At 43.8% G+C, this 13,598-nt stretch overlaps 1 protein-coding gene across 1 annotated transcript; it reads right to left on the bottom strand.

The window, feature by feature from the left end:
- Nucleotides 1-1,157: 1,157 nt before the first annotated feature.
- LOC125758310 (uncharacterized) lies at nt 1,158-3,295 on the bottom strand. The gene is made up of 3 exons (XM_049415352.1): nt 3,251-3,295; nt 2,346-2,470; nt 1,158-1,601 (listed from the first exon to the last, which is right to left on the bottom strand). The coding sequence occupies exons 1-3, from the start codon at nt 3,293-3,295 to the stop codon at nt 1,166-1,168; spliced, it is 606 nt and encodes a 201-aa protein (XP_049271309.1). The 3' UTR covers nt 1,158-1,165.
- Nucleotides 3,296-13,598: the final 10,303 nt, after the last annotated feature.

Here is a 13,598-nt window from a genome sequence, read left to right as displayed (position 1 = left end):
AGATGCGGCCTAAATAAATTTAATTATGCTGGGATTGATTAAGCAATACCATGCTCAACTATGCTTAATCAAATTTGTTTCTACTTACATTGGTTCCGCTTAATTGGCTTAATTAGAATAAATTACCATAAACATGCAACAGGAAACTCTGGCATCTAGGATAGGTTTGGTTCGACTTCGGGCTACTCATTAGTCCTAATTGGCATTAGTCATAATTAGCAACAAATAATATTTATTGAGCTTAGTAAGGCTCGCCTCGGTCAGGAGTAATTAGCACCTTCTTGAGCTTGGCTTCTCTGGACTCATGGGCAATTTGACTCGGATTGATTGGCCACAATTGGGTATGACTTATTTAGGCAATAATGCTCGGCTTATTTAAGATATAACATGCTCATGTATGCTTAATTACATTTGGCTATACATGACTCAACTGGGCTTATCATAGCGTAACTTGGCTTAACATGGCAACGGCAAGCTGGGCAAGGCTTAATAAGATTAGCTGAATTAAACTTCCTTATGCTTGGCTTTATTAGGTGATACCATGCTTAACTAGGCTTAATTAGGTTCGGCTGTACTTACCATGGCTTAACTAGGTTCATATAAGCTTAAAATGGCTTAACGCGGCAAAAGGAAGTTGGCCTGAGTTTTCTGGTGATGCCGTGTGGTGTCAGAAGTAAACTTCATCAATTATGCTTGACTTTACTACATTAGAGGTGGTTAACTATGCTTAGTTAGCCTAATTGACTAATACGAAAAGCGATGCTCGCCATTCGCTCCAGCCGGCCCCGCCGCACCGCCACGGAAAACGGCACAGATGCGATGGAGCAAACCAAGCGACACCCAGTTGATGTGTTGTCCACGAGCGCCGTAACCACGTCAGACAAAGCGAGAGGAGAGGCCACCTGATATGACGGGGCGCACACGCGCACCGCTGCTTCAGTAGTGCTCTCGACAGCAGTCGCCGGGTCGGCAGGTGGCGCGGCGATGCATTTTGGCACGCGGTCCCGTAGTCCGTATACTTATGCTCACGCATGTACGTATATTGCTCGCCTTGTAATATATCTAGTGCATATGCCACAGCGTACATCGCCCGGAAAAATAAGAGATACAATCAACGCACTGCATGATGTTCAACACATAACCGAAACATACCTTGCAGTATTCATCAAAAAGAGATTCCTCGTGTTGCAATCGTGGCAAGGAACGAAAGTGCGTCGAACGTTGCGTCCACCCTCCCTTTTGGAATCTCGTTTATGAACTTCACAACGTTGAACAACGAATTCCATCGTGTTGCGTTTGGCACAGGGAGCTGCCTTCCCAAGGCAGTTTTTGTAGCTTCGGCTGCCTGCACAGACAGGGCTTGCTTGCTCCAAAGAGTCCTTAGTTTTACGAAAACAGTCCTCACCATTTCGCTGTAGGCAACGTTGTTGCCGGCATTTTTGGCATCGACCGAGGCAACTAGGTTCAATGTGTGCGCGGCACACCTCGTGTGCTGTGGCAGGTAGATCTGAGATGAATCATTGTTGGATCCACTGTCGAGCACGTCAGCGATACTATTTGCCACGAAATCTCGATCATGTTGAAGTGTTTCTCCAAAGACCCTGCGTACCGAAAAAGTGAAAATTCCCAACAAGTTAGGGCGGGAACGAGCTGGTAGGGGTTGAACCTTTTTATACAACATCAATATAATCTGATGGGCTACCCGGTTAAACACTATGAAATAAAAGTGCCGACACCTAGGGAAAAAATACGGGACAGGACAGAGCACTCACTTAGCAATAAAACGTAGAGAAAGGCAAGAAGGAAGCGAAGGTTAATATCGATTAAAATAAAAAGATAAACACGACGACTACATCCGCGCAGACGTACATCTGTGGTACGTTTCTAACAGCAACAAATATTTCATATAACACAATAAGGGGACTTGGAAATATGAAAATATCGTAAGCAAATAGAACTCCATGTCTTTTGGAAAGACGAGAGACTACACAATGCGTAAAGTTTGTGTTGTGTCTGCGCTGCATTTGCCTCTCGCCTTTTTTTATGTTTTAATTCCTGGTCCACAAAATAACCACTTAACTATTTAGGTTTCCGAAGGATACGCAGAGGTCTGTTGTAAATGGTAAGGTTACAAAATAAACCTAAACTCTACAGTCATTGAGATCCGTGAATACAGCGTGCAAAGCTCATTGGTTCATTTCGATCAAAATAATCACTGCTGAAATCAAGTGGAACGTTCATAATGCAGCTTAATTTAGTTCCTTTTTGGGAAGTATTAAGATATTAAAAATAGGCAACCTCCGTGTAGACAACGAGATTAAAACAGAAGCAGCATTGTAACCTACCTAAAAGCTTGCACAAAGTTTGAACCGTTGTCCGTGATGACGAATATCTTGTGCAGAATCTTGTATTCCACAAGTACTGCGTGGAGCGCTGTCGCGATTACGTCGCAGGTGTGACGACCCGAGAGCTGTTGGCACACAAGCACTGAGGATCTTCTTCCCAGAGACTGTTCATCTTTAAAGTGAACCGTCACACACAGGAAGCTTCTATGGAAAATGAAGAAGAAAAAGAGAATGGGCAATCTTACTACCAGCGACATCAATCTAGTCAATTAGAAATCAGAAAGGGACCTTCACTAGTTCACAACTGCCGCACCAAGTACGCGGACGCAAATATCCTACCTGCATTGCGTTGCACCTTTGTCTGGCATGGTTAAAAACCATTGTGACAAATAATTTACAATCCACCATGAAAAGATTCAGCAATGCTCAGGTATCTTGCGTTTTCCATAATAGGCGTTCAAGCCAGATCCGCCGCTCGAGTCTTGATTTATTCGGGTTTCTATGTGTCTTTTCTTTTTCCATTAATTGCTTACCACGAAACGCAAGATTACCGTGCAATGCATGACACGTATGCTTACTCGCCTGTTTAAAAACTAAAATATATCGTTTGTTTGTTAATTGTACTTACACAACTTGCAAATGTGGCCTATGAAATATATCATAAACGACTTTGTTTTCTCGAGCTCTACGTTTCGCAAATTCCAGGAAGTGACACAGTTCCGCAAATATTTCGTAGGTACATTTCGCGGTATCCACTGACATGTATTCATATCTACGGGATGACCCAATCTCTTAATGAATTTTTCGTGCTTTCATTCGATCGTGGAAATCGCACAAATTAGGTCTTTATGAAAAGCAATCGCGCAGCGTGCCGTTTTGTTTATAGCCTACACTAAGAGCCTCACCTGTTTGAGGCTGTCCAGCAACTGTATGAAGAACGTGAATAACATTTGGTAAGATGAAAACCATGACATGCATGTCATGTATGTCATGATTTACATGCCACGCTCATGATGCATTCGCGGCCGCTTTGCTAGCTTGATGGACACCGAAATTGGTATTGCGCGCAGCGACTGTATGACGAACGTAAATGAAAGGTGTTAACATGAAAATCTTGACATGCATGTCATGTATGGCATGATTTACATGCTATACTCGTGGTGCACTCACGGCCATTTCGCTCGTTTGATATACACCAAAATTGGTATTGCGCGATGTGACTGTGTGACGAACATAAATGAGAGGTCTTAACATGCCAACCATGTTATGCATGTCATGTACGGTATGATTTCCATGCCACTGTCATGGTGTGCTTCCGGCCGTTTTGTTAACTGGATATATATTTTTGCATAGAAACGATCTTTATGTTCATGTGAAAAGTCTTTTTTCCCAATGCAGGACTGGCCTCGACAAGCTAGAACTACTCACGTCCACTGACATGAAGCAAGTTTGGGGGAAGATGAAGTCAACTGGATACTACAAGCCCAAGGAGATAAGAGATCTTTGTCACGTCAAAGCAAAACCAAGGCTTCGGTTGAGCAGTGGTGCATTGCAGGAGATTCGACAAAAACTAATTGCTGCTGCTCCAGGGAGTGCACTGGCCCGACATTCTAGGGGACGCTTCGATTACGTTGAAGAGAAAGAAAACATCGACATGAAACGCCGAATTAGACCTGTCCGAGTCCTGTCTGATAGCAGAACACATGAGCTTTGGTAAAGAGGTACGTAAGTACCAAGACCTTCTTTACCACCAAGTGGCATTTTTAGAGTGCACCCGGTTGAAATTATACTGCGCAACGATGGAAGATGTGAGCCATGGTGCAGAGGAATTTTACAAGACGTCTGTTGTTGTGACACCGACCCAGGCAGCTGAGATATGCTCGTACTAACAGCAGGCCAGGACAATTCCAAATGGCAGCGAGAAAGACTGCTGCGGATCACCGGCAGCAAGGGCCACAGCCTCTTCAGGTTGCAGCCCAGTGAAGAAAGAACGTGGGAACGTGAAGGTTTAACCATGCTGACGAACAATTTTCAAGGCAACGCAGCCACACGCCATGGTAAATCTTGTGAAAAGCTGGCACTTCAAGAAAATCAGCAAAAAACTGGTGAGGAAGTTTCAGTGTTGGGCCTCGTAATAAACCCAGCCGTGCCGTGGTTGGGGTTCAGCCCGGACGGAGTCGTCTTTAGGGCAGGGCAGCCGGCACTGCTTCTAGAAATCAAGAGTCCTGTTCATGGGAAAACTCACAAGATTTCCACCCTGGTTGATGAAAAATATTGCATACCTCCTACGTGAAGGTGACAGCTACATCCTGCGGCCTACGCATAGCTACTACACTCAAGTACAATTAGGGCTATTTCTTTTAGAACTAGATGAAGCGCACTTCATTGAGTACAGCGAGGTGGAATCCCAAGTGCAGAAGTGTATGGACTTTGTGGATATGTTGGTTTGCCGACTTCAATATGTCTACTTTGCACACTACTTGTACGAACTGGTAAAGTATGTTAAATGACGTATGTTATGAAAGTATGTTAAACAAGTGGGACGCTCCGCTTTTGCTGACTAACATTATGATAATTTAGCGCATTGCTCAATCATGATTTCGCATTACACAATTTTACTAAATGGTTGACTTTTCTCTTCTAGCTCGTGCAGAAAACTGGGTACGAAGAGCACAAAGCAAAGCGGCAGAGAACTCTTGACTCTGCAGTCTCCGTGCATAAGCAGCAGCAGACAGACCAGAAAAAAGTTTCACTTTCAAGCGAAGCTCAAAGGAACTTCAACAAATGCGTGGCCGAAATGGTTGCGCTCGATGATAATGGAAAATCATCGAGCGCAACCATCGGTAATATACAGAAATTTTAACCAAACCTTTCGCGAAATCGTGGAAGCATACCACATACATATAAATCAGAGCGCATGCGTCAGCCAAACTTCGGTTGCTCTGCGTAATAAAGAAGTGCAGTTTTTGAAACATGTAATCAAATGAATCCCTATCACGACAGACACGCGCCACGTGATCATTTTTTGTGTGTACTTATTTACTGCATGTGTGATGAAATAAATCAGTTGTCAGTCAGCGCTTGTTTGTGTACGCGTCTCTCAGTCCTCAGTCCGGGTCGCGCTGCCCTCAGCAAACGATGGGCAACAAAAGGCCTAGGTTTCAAGCGACTTGTAGCTTCTTTAAAACCAGAACTAAACGTGCCCTCGCCAAGAACCGTGAAGCTGCAGTTAGAGGATTTAGCCGTTGAGTTCGCACTTCCAGCGCTTAGCAACAAACTTAGCAGCGTGTCATCGAGGGCGCTGCATTTTATAGTTGATCTGTGGACAAGCCGGTCACGCCAGTCAATACTCAGCATTCGGGTCCAATTTGTGGATGACTGGCGGCTCCGGCAGTTCGCACTGTCATTTCGCCACATCGAAGGCTGCCACACGGGCGATGTTATCAGGGAGACGTTCCTTGCCGAAATGGCAGCGGGGGGCGTAGGTGAGTCGCAGGCTGGGAGTATCGTTTGTGACAATGCGGCTAACATGAACAAGGCATTCAATATGACCGGCAATTTCTCTGACGATTGGATGCACAAGTGTCCAGACCCTGAAGACGGCAACGAGGACTGCGACGAAGAGTGCATTGAAAACAGCCCCGAGGAGACGCCATATATTGAAATCATGACACTACCTACGTTCAAGAAAGTGAGCTGCGCCGCGCACACGCTGCAGCTAGCCGTTAACAAGCGCTGCGACAAGGCGACAATGCTCAGAAGTTACTCAGCAGCATAAATGAAGCGATAAACTTGTTTAGGAGGTCACACTACTGGACATAGCGCCTCAGGGAGGTCTGCAGCAAGGACCTTGTGCCCGCGTCAGGAACACGATGGAACTCTTTGGCTGCGTTGAACCGCCTCATTGAGGTAGGGTTACTTATTTCAAGCAATCCATTTATTCAATGCGTGACCTTAAAAAAGTGTTGTGAAAGACGCGATGACCCGTTACTTACGAATACTTCAAACATAAAATTAGACCTTATAGAAGGAGGCATTTAATAATGTTCTACCGGCAGTCTTATATTGCTTTTCAAGAAATGGCGAGTTTTCTGTTTTTTTTAAGTGATTCAAATCCAGAAATCAAAACAGCACTAAGTTTGACGATAGTATAAAGCATGACCAGGTTTTCTTTATAATGAGAACACTTCTACCCAAATACTAATTGAAATGCGCACTCAAAAAATTAGTTTCGATTAGAAAATGACTAAAACTGACCAGCCAGATCCCATTTTAAGTAATGGGCATGCCACGTAAACGTCTCGCGACCAAAAAAGGAAACATAAAAGGGCCGGTATAGGTCAGCTCTATGGAGCCGAGACTCGATATGATCTTGGTGTTGTAAGCGAAAGCACGTGCGCAGCAGTCGTCCACATTCAACACCTCATGATCGTGACCGGCATTATCGCGAATAGCTGAGGCCGTAACATTGGGAAATGATAAAATGCTGTAATATAAGAGAAATTTCGTCAACGATTTTTTCAACCTACTTTCTAAATTAACTGGCAAGCCGGCGTCGGCAGCTTCATGCAGAAATGAACACGCAGGTTGGCGGCAGCCTTAACTGCCTTGTAGATTTAAATGCGCAGCCTTGAAAGGAAAGCACAACAGCAAGGTAACTGTGAAACGGAGTAGAGGCGGTTATGCTGTTTTTTGTTTCTCGAAAATGTTATTTCTTCAGAGAAATTTAGAGCATTTAGTGTTAGATTACAGTGCATAATTGTTTCTTACGGGTAATTATCATTAAACAAGAACCTCTCTGAAGTCGTTGCTTTTTTTTTCTGCCTTAATGTCTCATTCCGTTCTAAAATTGCCACTGTTAAACACTACAATGGTGAAGTGCTAGAGTATTTTTTTTTCTTAACAGAACTTAGGATAAATATTTTCATTTTAAAATAACGCCCATGTATCACTGTAAGGGCTTTTATTGCATTGCGGCAAAACACAAAGGAAAAGCACCTTGCAACTAAAAGGACTGTTCGCTTTGCAGAAACATGTACCACTCCGCTCAGTTTTCTTCATAGCAGGAGGCTGAAGTTCCTTCAGCGGCACAGCCCGGAACATTACTCAAGAATCAGATGTACCAGCCTCATTCAGCACTGGAGACCCCTATGCTACGTTGGATGTTTTGAGCCCGGCAGAAACATCTTGTCACAACGCAGAGCTCGACAACTATTTGAAAAGTTCCTGCTCTTCTCAAGATCCGCGTTCTTTCTGCAAAGAAAATGAGAAGAATTACCCTAAGCTGGCAAAGCTAGCCAGACTATACCTAGGGGCCCCTGCATCATCCGGCTCTGCGGAAAGACTATTTTCGGTTTCAGGAGCGCTCCAAAGAGCTTCGCTGTTGCCCCAAACAATCGAACAGCTAGTCATTGTAGCTGAACATGTTAAAAGCAAAGAAACTTCGAAATAGTATTGCTACTCCAGCTGGTTCCATAATTTTCCAATAAATAAACTTCAAAACAATTTTTTGCAGTCTGCATTATTTCGTTGTCTACTTCTTGTTCAAAAATGTTGCAGCGGCTTAGCTCGGCTATCCCAGGATAACGTAGCGTTAGCAAAGGTTCAGCTGATTGTTCTTAGCTTTCCTTATTATCTAGGATCAGTTTGATTATCATGCTTACTGGTGCTCCAATGACACACACATGGTATACATATTATGTGGCACCCCAGACAACACGAAAAGTCCTAAGGATGCCCCAAACAAGTACCGAAGTCCCACATCCAATAAAGGAAGTCATATGGGTGTCCCGTAGATTTCAGCGAACGGATGTCCATTAAACATCCCAGAAGAGGACATGAATGGGTGGATGCTTCCATGCCTCACATCAACACACGCGTTTTTATTCTACTTACTCATATTAGCACACATGCATGCATGTTGTCTTCATGAATTAATAATGTACATTTCCAGCGATCATTGTTTAAAATCGCACCAATACATATATGGAATTTGCGCAACGTACCCTTCAGAAATAATTAACATGTATTAATTAAACAGGCGAGAACACATAACGGCTCTTGATTGCTGAAGTTTTGCATACTAATTATTCTTTCGTACAGGGCTTAATTAATTAAAGGACGTCCAACTTGAGCAACGACATAGTATACTACGTGATGTGCTGATGTGCTGCGCGTTGCTCGTTTATTCGGAACCACATATATGCATGCGATCAACCTTGCTCACTAGACTGTCTCAACGTACTTAGCCCGGATGGCACACGAAAAAGTCCAATATAGTTAAACATTAATGGGGTTTGAAACCGTCCCATGTAAAACTAACCTTCCTGTGTGCTCCGTTCGAGAAGCGGCGAGCAGTTTCGGTTTCAGTTCTTTGAATGTATCGTTTACATGTGTACTGCTCTTAAATGGGCAGGCGAAAAATTGTGAAAACAACGGCGTTGTAATCGGATTTGAAGTGCGCTGTATTTTCTTAACTTTTTTCTTTTACTTTATGCTCATTATATGTACGACAACATTACGACAATGCGGCTGTGGCTGCAGTCTGTTTCTATAGTTCCACATTTGAAACGTGTTCTCTGCGTGCGGTTACAACAGTTGCAACAGTTGCAATTCGCGCGCACTCTGAAATTTGGGTTCGCGGAGCTGGTTGTAATCGAAGGTAAGTGTTGTTTTCCTACTGTTTTTTGATCTGTCAAGCGTGAAGATATACGTGTGTTGGCCTTGTTTTATCTTTAGAGCTTGCATACGCTTGGCGGGAAGCGCGCGCCATGGAAAGCGAATACGAGAGTAAGTTATCGTTGCATTTATCATTCTTCCCCGTTTGTTGTGTTCATCTGCCTTTTGTAATGTGCAGTGCGATGCTATACTTTGACGTCGCCCGCTTAAACAGCACGACACAAGTGAGTTTACCGGTTACCACGTGGTTCACCAAGTGGTTTACCACGCTTATAGTCGCCTAAACATGGCTTCCATGTCGAGATCGACTGCTGATCAGTCACGCCCGTGCAGGCCGACTGTGCGCGCAATCTTTTGGTAGCCGCTGGCGAATCTTTTAACGTGGAGAAGAATCATTCACGTGTCGCTTTTACCTCCAATCAGCCAGAAGTTCCGAACCACCTCTGAACCGTTCGCTCGGCCAAGTTGAGAGTGCCGGCATTTATGGCAGCCTGCAGCCAGAAGGTCCGAACCACCTTTGAACCGTTCGCTCGGCCAAGTTGCCAGTGCCGGATTTATGCGGCATGCTGGAATCTGCGACTAGAAGTAACCATACTGGTGACAACATGCACAGCGTTCCCGTGGAACCCGATAACGTGCCCGACGGGTGCCACAGATGCCTTACACAGCAGGACACTGCAACGGATTCCAACTCAAGTATCATATTGAAAGAACTGGATATCGCATCGTTGGGAGAAGACCTGTGACAGTGGAGCTTAGAGTCAAGTGTGCTTCACGATGCCGTCACAAATCTGTTAAAGGCTCTTCGCTCGTATTCTTGCATGTGTGAGCTACCAAGTAGCGCCAGGGTGCTTTTGTCCACACCAAGAGTGCCTAATGTCACACTACTGCTGGATTCTGGACATTATTGTCATGTTAGTTTGCGTGAAGGGCTTCAATCTGCTCTCAGACATGTTTACCATGTGCCCAATGCACATGGTAAACATGTGCATTACCATGTGCCCAATGCCTGTGGTCTGTTTTATGTTCAGGCTCATCGCACATACCAGTACCCTCAACTCTTGCTGCGGCTGCAAGGCCACACACGGAACCCAGCATGCTTGGTATGTCATTCTGGTTTCACATAGCAATTTTATCTTGCTACGGTTAGGTTTTTGCTTTTGCATTGTGCGGCAAAGGTGGAGTGCAAACTATGGTTTCTATGTTTTAGGTGCTTTGCACATGTTGGAAGCTGCCAACTCTTTTACGGAACTGCAATTCTCATGGTATGTCATTTATGCGGTATACATCATTATGTTGCTGTTATGCAATGTTTTCCAGTTTTTTACCTGTTTTGTTGTACAGTCCTGTGCTATAGCCAAATGCTGCGGACTGTTTTATGTTCAGGCTCATCGCACATACCAGTATCCTCAACTCTTGCTGTGGCTGTATGGCCACACATGGAACCGAGCATGCTTGGTATGTCATTCTGATGTCTTAATGCATGTTGCTGTAGTTTTTTACATTTACTCATTAAATTGAGAATTCTTTGCCCACTTCAGGTGTTTTGAGCCTGCCTGTCTGCCTCTGTATCTATTTCATCTCCGTCTGCCTGTCTGTGTAACTCTAGATGTTAACTTGTGGTGTCAATTATGTTTAGATACATCGTACAGTCCAGGACCCGCATATCTGACCGGGGCTACAAAGTCACAAACAGACCCACAAGTGCTCGGTACGTCATTCACCTTCTTTAATGGTTACAGTCCAAACTGTTCAGTGTCCTTGGGTTCTATGAATACTCAGGGAAAAATTTCCGTCTTGTTTATGTGTTTTCTTGCTTCATATTTACTTGAGGCAAATGTTTCCTTTGTACTGTAGACGTACTATTCACATGTGATAATGCATGCCAAAGAGAGTGAAATTAATTCCACGAGTATTCTTCTTTATTGTAACGTGTTGGAAACGGAAGGTGATATTCTTAGCACTAAATCAGCTTAGTTTTTTAGTTGGGTTGCTGGCTTCATGCTGGAAAAAATTGTGGCAGAACCCATCTTACAATGACTCACCAGTAATACGATTTGTGTTCAAGCAATGTAACAGCCTGCTGTATTGCTCCACCTCCATCTCTTGAGCTCGTGTATGTGGGCAGTATCCTATTTCCTTCATATATGCTATGTATCAGCATAAATAGAAACACAAGCTGCATAGCTTCTGCATAGTGTGCCTCACCTTGCTCTGGTTTCATGATAATAGTATTAGTGTGAGCATTCATTACCCTCCCCTATGCCGCAGCCACATAGCACAAATGAAAACAAAATTGTATGTTGCTGCTGGCATAACATACTTCCCATTGTCGTTGTGACACAGTGACACACTACCATGAGTCATGTTGAAGAGACAGGGCGTGCAAACATGAACACAAGGGGGAACCCAAGACACCACAAACGCCTTGACATCTTGGCTCTCTCTTGTGTCAGTGTTCGCACGCCCTGTCTCTTTAATGAGTACCTACACACTAGCTCAGCTTTCTGTCATTCTAACCATAAGTCAGTGGTGCAGTTTATCCCTTCGTTCTTCTTTAGGAGCATGCTTCATCATTTGAGCAACGATGGTTGCTAATGTGCAAGCGGTGACTTATAAAAACATTTGTGCTCGTGGTGCTGCTGCAGCGTCAATCAAATCGTAGATCCTCACTTACACTGTTATCACCAAGCCAGTGTCGCAAAAACTGCAAAGAAGGCTGTACGTAGATTTCAATGTATGTTAAAGAACTCCAGGTGGTCAGAATTTTGGCTCGATAATCATGTCCTGGTTTGGAACGTAAAACCCCAACAATTCTTATTGCAAAGAAGACTCATGCTTTGCTGTTAGCGCTCCTACAAGTAACTCTCAGCAATGTTCATGACCGTTTTTTTTTCATGTGTTGCCATATAATTCACTGAAAAGTTTTAAAGCTATATTTTGAATATATAGGTTAACCTATAGCTACCTGGAAAAGCAAAGCACTTTGAACATTACATACCTTAGTTACCTTAAGCTTGGCTATGTTCGAATTATTGCGGTAATTTTTCATCTTAGACATATTGCTGAACTGAAAACTCTCATAACACTGATGCCATCACTACTTTTTCAGCCTTCATGGAAAGGATACTACATGTGTTAAATAGCATGAAGCACACACAGCAAGCCCATTCGCAATATTTCAACGAGCTGCTAAGTAATGCCGACAGTGCAGCTCCGCACCCTCATGGCCTCCCAGACCTGCCTTTCTCGAATGTGGCGGATGTTCTTGCGTATGGAGAGAAGCTCGAGACAGACAGCAAAGCTCATGATCAAATGTTAATTTGTCTGCTTCATGGCCTAAGCTCAGTATAATGTTGCCTGTCTTGTAACTACAGCATGCTGGAGTGACTAGGCATTTATAAATTCATGTGAATATTACTTATGACAGTCTGATTAATGACGTACTGTTGAATTTTTACATAGCTAGCTGCGTATGACAGTTCTAAAGAATTTAAGTAAAGCTAGAAGCCAGCTTGTATTTCTTTATTACGTCAAGATCATCTAGGTTGCAAAACATTCAAAGTAAACTGGATCCCAATGTGTCTTTCTAGCTGTATATCTTCTTGTTTCCTTTAAACAGAAAAAGCACATGGCTGTACAAGGGGGAGATTCGACGAAACTGAAAACAACACGTGTACTGCAGTCCCTCCTCAGCTGGAATGCTGCAGTGGGCTTCAGTTGGTTTGGCACAAAGGGAAAGAAAATTCTGTGAACTGCACCTCTGGAAGCTGATGTGCGGTGAGTCAGGTGTAGCAAGCTTGATATAACTTGTTTTTTGTGAAATCTTCTGTCAAGCAGTATACTCAATATAGCTAGGTTGTCTATTTATACTTTGCTGCAATTAGTCCTGGTACTTCTTTCAGTTTTTAAGTGTGTAGTACTTTTGGGGCCCGGGCTGCCGTATGCTGTCATCGCTTGGCATAATGCAGGCAAAACTACGTATAGCATAGCCATCTGTAGCGTAATGAGCGCGTGATTGCACCAAGGAGGTCTGCTTCTTGTTCTTCGAGCGCCTTGATGATGATATTAAGTGTGGAGCACATTAGGGGCCCGGGCTGTCGTATGCTGTCGTTGCTTGGCCTTACGCAGGCAGAACCATGTAAAAAATAGAAAAAAAGAGGACAAGCGAGAAATAGACAGAGAGAAGAACAGGAAGAGGTAGAAGGAAAATTAGAGAAAGAAATAGATAGAGAGGAAGGAATAAATAAAAATAAAAGAGAAGAAAAGACAGCAAGACGGAAAAGAAGGAAAAAAAGAGAGGCGGAAAGAAAGAGAAAACCGAAGAGAAACAAAGAAGGCTGCCCAGCTCCGCACTTCCTTCAGGCTTGGCACCACACATGCGAAACTGCCTTAATTTCTAGAAGAGTGCCATACCGGCCCAAGTTTTGTGTGGTGTGGAAAATTTATAGGAACGATAATTTTGCTTCTATGCATGCAGGCGTGTTGACTAATGACATCCGAAACCCGAATGCTACCCTGAAGGATGTGGAGAAGGCCGCGATGACCTGATTCCGTCATGCTGCTGAGCGGCTT

Source organism: Rhipicephalus sanguineus, chromosome 4 (assembly GCF_013339695.2).
Source record: "Rhipicephalus sanguineus isolate Rsan-2018 chromosome 4, BIME_Rsan_1.4, whole genome shotgun sequence".
NCBI classification, from domain to species: Eukaryota; Metazoa; Arthropoda; class Arachnida; order Ixodida; family Ixodidae; genus Rhipicephalus; species Rhipicephalus sanguineus.
The sequence above is the reverse complement of the archived record's forward strand: the minus strand, read 5'-3'. Positions and strand labels throughout refer to the sequence as shown.

Coding starts and splice junctions, on each gene's coding strand:
- LOC125758310 (XM_049415352.1), bottom strand. CDS start 3,295: ATGTTATTCACGTTCTTCATACAGTTGCTGGACAGCCTCAAACAG. Junction 2,471..3,250: donor TGCTGGACAGCCTCAAACAG/GTGAGGCTCTTA, acceptor GTGTGCCAACAG/CTCTCGGGTCGTCACACCTG. Junction 1,602..2,345: donor AACTTTGTGCAAGCTTTTAG/GTAGGTTACAAT, acceptor TTCGGTACGCAG/GGTCTTTGGAGAAACACTTC.